The 8939-nt window shown below is 56.1% G+C and overlaps 1 protein-coding gene across 1 annotated transcript; it reads left to right on the top strand.

Annotated features, from left to right (window-relative positions):
- Positions 1-589: 589 nt before the first annotated feature.
- On the top strand, positions 590-3834 carry LOC135890754 (C-C motif chemokine 5-like). Its single transcript, XM_065418168.1, has 3 exons — positions 590-800; positions 1447-1558; positions 2911-3834. Exons 1-3 carry the CDS (start codon positions 590-592, stop codon positions 2996-2998), a joined length of 411 nt encoding a protein of 136 aa, XP_065274240.1. The 3' UTR covers positions 2999-3834.
- The last annotated feature ends 5105 nt before the right edge of the window (positions 3835-8939 follow it).

Raw genomic sequence — 8939 nt, 5'->3', positions numbered from 1 at the left:
CTTTCGCTAGCCCACTTCACCGGGGTAGTGCATAAACCAGGAAAGTTCCCCACAACAGCGGGACCATTGCCCCGCTTACACACTGACCAACTCTGAGAGCTTTTGCCAGAGGATGTTGTGAAGGCTGAGAATATAACAGGGTTAAAAAAAGAACTAGATAAATTCATGGAGGATAGGTCCATCAATGGCTATGAGCCAGGATGGGCAGGGATGGTGTCCCTAGCCTCTGTTTGCCAGAAGCTGGGAATGGGCGACAGGTGATGGATCACTTGGTGATTGCCTGTTCTGTTCATTCCCTCTGGGGCACCTGGCATTGGCCACTGTCGGAAGACAGGGTACTGGGTTAGATGGACCTTTGGTCTGACCAGTATGGCCGTTCTTATGTTCTTAAGGAGTGGCTCTTCTGTTTGAAGGTATGCTCAATGCAGGACCTGTGGTGATACATGCAGTGATTGCTTCATATCCTTCCCCCTCAGCGTCCCTCCTGCTGCTGTGTTGAAACTGACCTCAGATCGTTGCGAGGACTATTCTTGTATATCCTGAGGTGAGGCGGAGCTGCTGACACTCCTTCACCACAGTGACCGGTGACATGCAGCTGGTGTCACGGAACAAGCAGGAAACCTCACTGCTCCCCTATAAAAACAGGGGCTTGTCCCGGGGGTCAGTATCAGAGGTTAGAAAGAGTCCCTGCTCTGCTCCTATGGTTCATCCCTCACCCAACAGCAACATGAAGGTCTCCGTGGCTGCCCTCGCCGTTCTCCTCATCGCTGCCTTCTGCTCGCAGGCCTCCTCTGCCCCACGTGAGTCCAGCTTCTCTCTGTCCTTGCAGGGTCTTCTTCTGAAAGGTGGCAACTTTGCAGCTCTGCCTTTAAAGGTGACCTGTCAGGATTTAATACAACAGGACTTTATGGCCTCATCTGCTTCTTTGGGATAGAGGGAAGCCATCTGGAAGGGCTGCTTTTAAGTTTCTCCTTCTTGCTGGTTTTTACCTTAGAACTATTGGGATTATCAAGTCAGATCGTCCCAGGTTTCGCTGGAGGGCTTTGAGAGGGCGCCTGGAGATGGTGCCTGTGAGCTCTCACCTTAAATGAGGGGATGGGGCGAATGGGTGTTGAATCTTTACCAAAGAGGTCCTTTGTCACTAGTGTTCATTAGGTGTTGGGGCTAAAGGGAGGTTAATGAAAATAAACCCAGACCTGTAAAGGCTCTGGCCAGGACCCCTTCCCCTCTCACTTGCTCACAATTCAGTGTGATGCTGTCACTTCCTCACAGAGATAATCAGAGCCCGTCGCTGCGCGTCGAATGGAAACAAATCCGGCGAGGTCTCCAGACTCGTTAAGGAGGCAAAGCCTCAGATCGTTAGCGCAGGGGGCGACTGTCACTGTCCAGGCCGTGCCTCCTGGAGGAATAACTGACACTCACGTCCCACTTTTCAATCTCTTTCAGATGGTTCTGACACGACCGTGTGCTGCTTCAGCTACACCACCCGGAAGCTGCCCCAGAGCCACCTGAAGGAGTATTTCTACACCAGTGGAAAGTGCTCTCAGCCAGCTGTAGTGTAAGTACTAGCTCCTGCACTAGGGGAGGTCTGGGCAGAGATCTCTGTCAGTCTTTAATCTCTCCACAATCCCCTCGGGCTGTGCTAGGTTAGGGACTTGTCTACATGGGACAATTCTACTAGTGTAAGCGATGATGTGAATTTAAACCACTGTAATTATCCCGGTATAACTCCCTGTGTGGACGCTCTTATTCTGGTGTAAGAGGCTTTTTCAATGTAGATTATGTTGCTTGGGAAGGGGTTTAAGATAAACTGGAAAAGGGCCACTCTGATGCTGGGGTAGGAGTATCCACATGGGGAGCGGTGGTTATACTAGGATAACTATATGGGTCTAACTGGTAAAGCCTTCCCGTGTAGACAAACCCTAAGAAAACTAGCTAACGTGATATGTTTTAAACACCATTTCGCACCTAGTGTAGACAAAGGCAACCGTGTTTAATGTCAGTGGTTTCTGGGGCCATTTACATTGCTTGGGAGTGGATTAAGGCTATGTCTACACTGCAGCCTAGGTCGGCAAAATGTACGTCGCGCGGGGTGTGAATATTCCACTCCTCTAGTGACATACGTTACACCGACATAAGCGCTCGTGGGCACAGCGCTGTCAGTGGGAACGCTTCTCCGGCCGATGTAGCTTCTTCCGCCCGCTCGGTACCACTGCAGCGCTGTCTGTGTCGACATGGACTTAAGCTAAACTGGAATTAGTGTCCATGCAGTGGTTATACTGGGAAAACGACAGGGGACAACTAACTTTCTGTGTAAACAAGCCCTTCGCTAGGGTTAACCCAGAGACTCTAAACACTCTAAACACAGCTGCGCAAGGTGCTACATTTTGCACAGAAACATGGGACTCAGTTACTCCACACACTGCATTTCCCTAGTCTAGACAGAGCCTGTGGGGGAGAGCACGGTGTGTGACTCCCCTCTGCGGCATCCTGCAGCCAAATGCACCAAATGGTGGCTGTTGCTGCATCCGGGTGGGGACGCCTGTCCACTGAGAGGTGCAATAGGCAGAAAACTAGGCTGAACTGATACAAGCCGCGGTTTCCAGTCTCATTCCCACACTGATTGGATCAGTGAGCAGCTGGTCATTTAGGTGTTTCTCTGAGGTTCTCCAGGCCCTCACGTGGTTTAATAGGCCCCGGTGCAGTCAGGTAGCATGAGGCCTGGATTCGTAGGCTTGGGAGTCTGGGCTGAGGCTGTTCTCCCCTTTGAATGGTCCTAAACAGGGAGCCATGGCAGGGAACAAAGTGGTCGTCCCATGGCCCCAGACCCACCAGGCCCGGTTTATTACAACAGCAAATTCCATCCCCCCATCAGTGTTCTAAGCCCCCGGTCTCTCTTGTTTCACACAGGTTTGTCACCAGAAAGGACAAACAAGTTTGCGCCAACCCAGACACCAAATGGGTCAAGGAATACGTGAATTTCCTAGAAATGAAATGAGACGGCTGGGAGCTGATGGAGACCCTGCGCGCTTCCCTTTGCAGTGCTAGCGTCAGTGGCTATTGTGCTGTCCGGAACGCCACCCCTCAGCCCCGAGCAAAGGCCGTCGCTGCGCTTTAAGGGCTCGCTGGCACTTTAAAGACATTTGAAGCTATTTTATTTGTATTGTAAAAGAATCACTTCTGTTCTAGATTAGCCACCTTTATGGTACAAACCAGGCCCTGGACACTTGTGGTCATTAAAAATCCTATGGCCCTTAAAGGTAGCAGCCTATGAGGCAGTGTGGCCTAGTAGCTAGCGCACTGGACGGGGACTCAGGAGACCTGGGCTCTATGGGCAAGTCACTTCCCTGCTTGGTACCTCAGTTTCCCCACCTGTAAAATAGGGTAAAGAGCTTTGAGATCTACTAATGGGAAGTGCTATATAGAAGTTAGGTGTCATTCTTCATCTCCTGGCTAAATTCCAGTTCAGTTAATTCAGTTCCACATCCCTAACTTCCTCCTGTGGTTTCAACTGGTTATGGGCCTTCCCCTTCCCTTCCCACTCCAAGTTCTGTGCAGCTATGGAACAGTTGATGTGCGTTACCCAGAGGTGGCTGCATTCCGGTAACGGGTGAAGTAACTCCTGGCTTGTACCTGTGTGAAGCTATCTGCCAAGTTTGAGAAGCACTTTGGGACCCTTCGGGAGGACAGACAGTGAGCAGCAAGGAAGCTAATGCTGTAATATTATTGGTCTATTATTTATCAGGGGGTTGCTGTGGACCAGCAGACCTTGCCTTTATGTTTGACACACTGTCACTTGCTGATTTCAAGAAATAAAGATGTTTTTCTCTCTGTGACGCGCCTGGCTGTCTCTCCCTGAGCTCGGAGGTGTTCCGGGCGCCTCCCCGAGTGGACTGCGCGGCATCGTGTCAGCAACTTGTGCCCAGTCCCATAGATGCATAGATTTGTAAAGCCAGAAAGGACCAGTAATCTGGCTTGATCTCCTGCCTGCACAGGTACGCCTCATTGAGGCAGCCAGGTGGACGCAGGCAGGTGGAGACCATATGTGGGAGGGGGGAGCCAGGCTGACTCGAACAGGCTGCCTTGCACGTGGGGGGGTGTCTGTGCACGCATCGGGGAAGCCCCCCAGAATGCCCAGCTCAAGGGGTTCAGCTGCCCCAGTCCCTCTCCCTCCCATACAGGGATGCGAAGGGGAAGCAGCTGCTGTTTAGCTCTCAGGCTGGCATAGAGGCCACCTAGTGGCTGCATGTCAGCCCTGCAAGGTGACGGCATGCGACCTCCACGCCCAGCCCCTAGACTCCCCCATATGAAACCTAATTGCGTAAGGGGGAGGGGGCGTATTTCACCCACTGTCAGGAAAGGGTTAGTAGCTGAACCCCTGCTTCAAGATTTAATCTAATCTCGAACTACCAGGGCAGGATGAGACCCACTACAGGGGCAGATTATCCAGCATCTGCTGCTGCTGGGTTCTGAAACGCTCCCACGAAGCATCTGGCTCCAGCCACTGTCAGAGACGAGATGGGCTAGATGGACCTTGGTTCTGGTCCAGTCTGCCCATTCCCAGGTTCCTGCGTGTTTCCCCGGTACTCAATGTCACTGTCCCTTTCTTACTCTCAGCAATTTAAATCCCTTCCCTCCTTGCCCTGTCTCCACCAACCCCCTAACTCTCTCCTCCTTGACTGCAGAAAGTCCTCCTTGCCCCACATCACCCGTGTCTCCTCACTCCGCCCACGTGCCCCATCCCTCCGTCCTCTGCCCCTGAGGTCTCCCAGGAATCTTATACCCAGAATCCTCCTCCCCTCTAGGCTCAGACTCTGACCCCTACATCGCAGTGACCCTCTCATGGCTCCCCATCCCCCCTCTTCTCTGTCTCCCTTTGGTGTTATGTGGGGCACAGTGTGTCCCTGCCCAGCAAAGGGGCTTGACGCTTTGCGGAAGGATAGGCTCTAAGAAGCCAACAAGGAAACTCTCTAGGGCCATCGACTCTCTGCACAGGGGAGGGGAGGGAACCCGGGGAGCACATGGCAAAAGGGACAGAGCCTCTATTAAAGGAGCTGTGTGTCTCTATGAGGGGCCGTCCATCGTCCATCCACATAAGCCAGGTGGGAGTCTGCGGGAGCTGGCGTAAGCGACTGGGGGCTCGGGAGGTGGGGGCACTGGGTTCGTGAACTGGAGGGGCTGGACTGCAGAGTTCCAGGTCCCTCCCAAGGAAGGGCTTGGACAACAAATGTGTTCCTGGGAGTGCGCCCTGGACACCCAGAGCTCGGCACGGTGACTAGACTCAGCCCAGGCCCAGGGGGTTCGGGAGCACTTGGGATCCAGCAGTTGGGTCCACTTACAACAGACGGGACCGTGCAGAGGCGGCCTGGGCCAGGCTGTAGCACTCTGTCCTCATTTCCTGGGTACCCAACTTGAGACAACTGGGGTCCGATCTGCAGAAGTGCTGAGCGCTCACAGCAGGAAACAGGTCAGTGGGAGCTGAGGGGTGAGCAAAGCCAGTGCTATAGGATGCTAAGTTCTCTGCTGCTGGTGGCCTGTGATGTCCAGGTCCCTTCTGCCCGTCAGCTCTGACTCTAGATCAGGTCCCAGGCCTCTCAAATTGGGCACTCCAAATTAGTGCCCCTTGGACAACTTTGGCCTGAAGCTTGCCGTGTGATTGTTTCCACTGTGTAAAGTGCAGATACCAGCACGCCCCGGCCCGGTTTCACAGGAGGACTTGGAAGAGACGTTCCGTAGGGGTCACTCTAAAGTGATGAGCACATTAGAAAAGCCCCCGAGGAGATTAACAACTGTCTTCAGAGTAGAGTGTGAATCGCCTGGGGTAAATAAGGCCTCAGGCCACAAACTGAACAACGAGGGTAAAACAGAATATTGAATAGCTCTCAGGAAGTGAGCACCATCTACCCTGGCAGGACTTAAATTCTCATAGAGTATTTCCTGGAAACGCCTCCCCCCCCCTCACCCCCCCCACACACAACATGCTTTAAAAACTCCAGAGGGGTTGAAAATATTGACTGACAGCCATGGGTGGCAGGTGGAGCCCCCCTTCGGGGAGGCTAGCCCTTGGCTCCACCTGCACGCCCCCCACACACAGCCAGAGCCACAAGCCCACCCTTGCCCGCCGCCTGCAGTCCTGAGAGCCCCCGCCCTCGGCTGGAGGAGCCCAGGCTGGCCGAACCCCCGAGTCCCCCCCACCTGCCAGGAGGTGCCCAGAGCCCCGCCCCCAGCCCAGAGTTGCCCCGGCTCTCCCCTGACTCCAAGCCACCCAAGAAAAGCCGCAGAGTGACAGTGTCTCTTTCCGAAGACGAACCTGAGCTTTCGCTATGCCCCAGGCAGGTTCTGGGGCAGCTGAGGAAGTGGGTTTTGCAACTCAGCTTCCTGGGTTCCTCAGTAATCTCTCTGCAGTCCAGGGAGTTTACTGATGAACCCAGGGAGCTGAATAGCACATATCGCCTCCTCAGCCACCCCAGAACCTGCATGGGGCATAATAAAGCAAAAACTCCCCCCCAAATTCCACAACTGGGGATCCAGCCTGAGCCTCCCCAGGCCTATTATACCCACCGCCCATGCCGACAGCGCCAGCTGAATTTAAGTCCTGTACCCTGGGCACACGTGTGTGTGTGTGTGTGTGTGTGTGTGTGTGTGTGTGTGTGTGAGATCATGTCATTAAAGACTATCATAATGCAAGATACAGACAAGGGGGCTGAATTAAGGTTGCACATGCAGCTTCCCTACAGGCATTTCCTAACTTTTGCAAACGTAACGTTCTTCTAATAAGCCGGTTGGTATGTAATTATAGATGAGACCCTCCCCCTCTTGTGCCGTCCCACCTCCCAATGGCTCCTCTTTCCCTCCCACAAAGCCCGGGCGTCCCCAGCAGCCTCAGCTCTGCTCGGAACTTGGAGGCGATTGTAAATACCGAGCTGCACCAGCGTCAGTAGATTGCACAACGCGTCTGACCAGCAGCAGGTCTCCGAGCGGTCTCTCTGTGGCTTGAACAGAGAGGGACGCGGCCCTGTCACACTTCCCCACAATGATTCCTAGAGCAGATCTTCTAGAAAAATGGCCAACCCTGATTTAAACATTGGCAGTGATGGGGAATCCACCACAGCTCTTGGGAAATTGTTCAGCGGTTAATTACTCTGACTGCTAAAAATGTTCACCTGATTGCCAAACTGCACTTCCATGAGCTCCTCTGTGCACATCACACATGGGGTTAAGAGGAAACTGATCATGGTCTATTAGAACCCAGGGCCGGTGCAACCACTAGGCAAACTAGGCGGCTACCTAGGGCGCCAAGTGGTTGGGGGGGCGGCACACAGGGGAACCGCTCTCCGCCCCAGCTCACCTCTGCTCCGCCTCCTCCCGTGAGCACGCCGCCCCGCTCTGCTTCTCTCCCTCCCAGGCTTGCGGCGCCAAACAGCTGATTGGCGCCGCAAGCCTGGGAGGCGGGAGAAGTGGAGCAGCGACGGCGTGCTCGGGGAGAGGGCGGAGCAGAGGTGAGCTGGGGTGGGGAGCTGCCGCACGGCTCCACAGGCCGGGGGAAGCTGCCATGGGGGGGCACCTCAGGGTGGGGGGGGTGGGGAGCTGCCGCGGGGGGGTGCCTCATGGTGGGGGAGGGGTGGGGGGAGCTGCCACAGGGCTCGGGGAGGGGGCGGAGCAGAGGTGAGCTGGAGTGGGGAGCTGCCGCGGGGGGGGGCCTCAGGACAGGTGGGGGGAGCTGCCGCGGGGGGGGGGTGCCTCGGGGCAGGGGGGGGAGCTGCCACGGGGGGGGGGACTCAGGGCGGGGGGGTGGGTGGGGAGCTGCCGCGGGGGGGGGGGGGGGGGCACCTCAGGGCGGAGGGGGTGGGGAGCTGCCGCGGCCCTGTTAGAACCCACATGGAGAGACGGTATTTGCATTTGGGAAGCTCTTGAGTCCAGTAGATAGCGGCAGAGCAAGGTCAGATGGCTGGGAGGACATGGGCCATGGGAGCAGCACCCCGTGGGGGGGGGGGGGCTATTTACACTGAGACTGGGGACTCGCTACACCGGGGGGGGGTCCTCAACTTTTCTCTCTTTGAGGCCCCCCTTGAAATGCTATAAAAACTCCAGGGTCCAGCAGGGGCGGGGCGAGGTGGGGACTCAGGGCTCCTGGCCGGCGGGCGGTGAGGCCTTGGGCATAGGCATCATTTGACTTTTATTTTGGGGGGGGTCAAGGGCCGGCGGGGCTCGGGCCAGCTCCACACAACACAGTTCAGGGAGGGAGCGTCACCTGCACCCCCTGACTCACCTCAGACGGCCACCCAGGGGGGACCACAACCAAAAAATATAACTCAAACGGGGGACTCAGTTCAAAAATGTTTAAAACCGCTCAGAGTGCAGGAAACCACTCAGGGAGGGGGTAGCTAGGGGCTGTGTGCGGCAGGGGGTAGCTCAGGATGCAGGGAGGGGGGTGCCTAGGGGCTGTGTGCTGGCAGAGGGGTAGCTCAGGGTGCAGGGAGGGAGTAGCTAGGGGCTGTGTGGGGGCAGGGGGGAGCTCAGGGTGGAGGGAGGGGGTATCTAGGGGCTGTGTGTGGATGGGGGGTAGCTCAGGGTGCAGGGAGGTGGGTAGCTAGGGGCTGTGTGGGGGTAGGGGGGTAGCTCAGGGTGTAGGGAGGGGGTAGCTAGGGGCTGTGTGGGGGTAGGGGGGTAGCGCAGGGTGGAGGCAGGAGGTAGCTTGGGGCTGTGTTGGGGCAGGGGGTAGCTCAGGGTGCAGGCAGGGGGTAGCTAGGGGCTGTGTGCAGACATGGTGGTAGCTCAGGTGCAGGGAGGAGGGTATCTAGGGGCTGTGTGGGGGCAGGAGGTAGCTCAGGGTGTAGGGAGGGGGTAGCTAGGGGCTGTGTGCAGACATGGGGGTAGCTCAGGGTGCAGGGAGGGGGCAGCTAGTGGCTGTGTGGGGGCAGGGGGGAGCTCAGGGTGCA

The sequence above is a fragment of the Emys orbicularis genome, chromosome 17 (genome assembly GCF_028017835.1).
Source record: "Emys orbicularis isolate rEmyOrb1 chromosome 17, rEmyOrb1.hap1, whole genome shotgun sequence".
NCBI classification, from domain to species: domain Eukaryota; kingdom Metazoa; phylum Chordata; order Testudines; family Emydidae; genus Emys; species Emys orbicularis.
The sequence above is the reverse complement of the archived record's forward strand: the minus strand, read 5'-3'. Positions and strand labels throughout refer to the sequence as shown.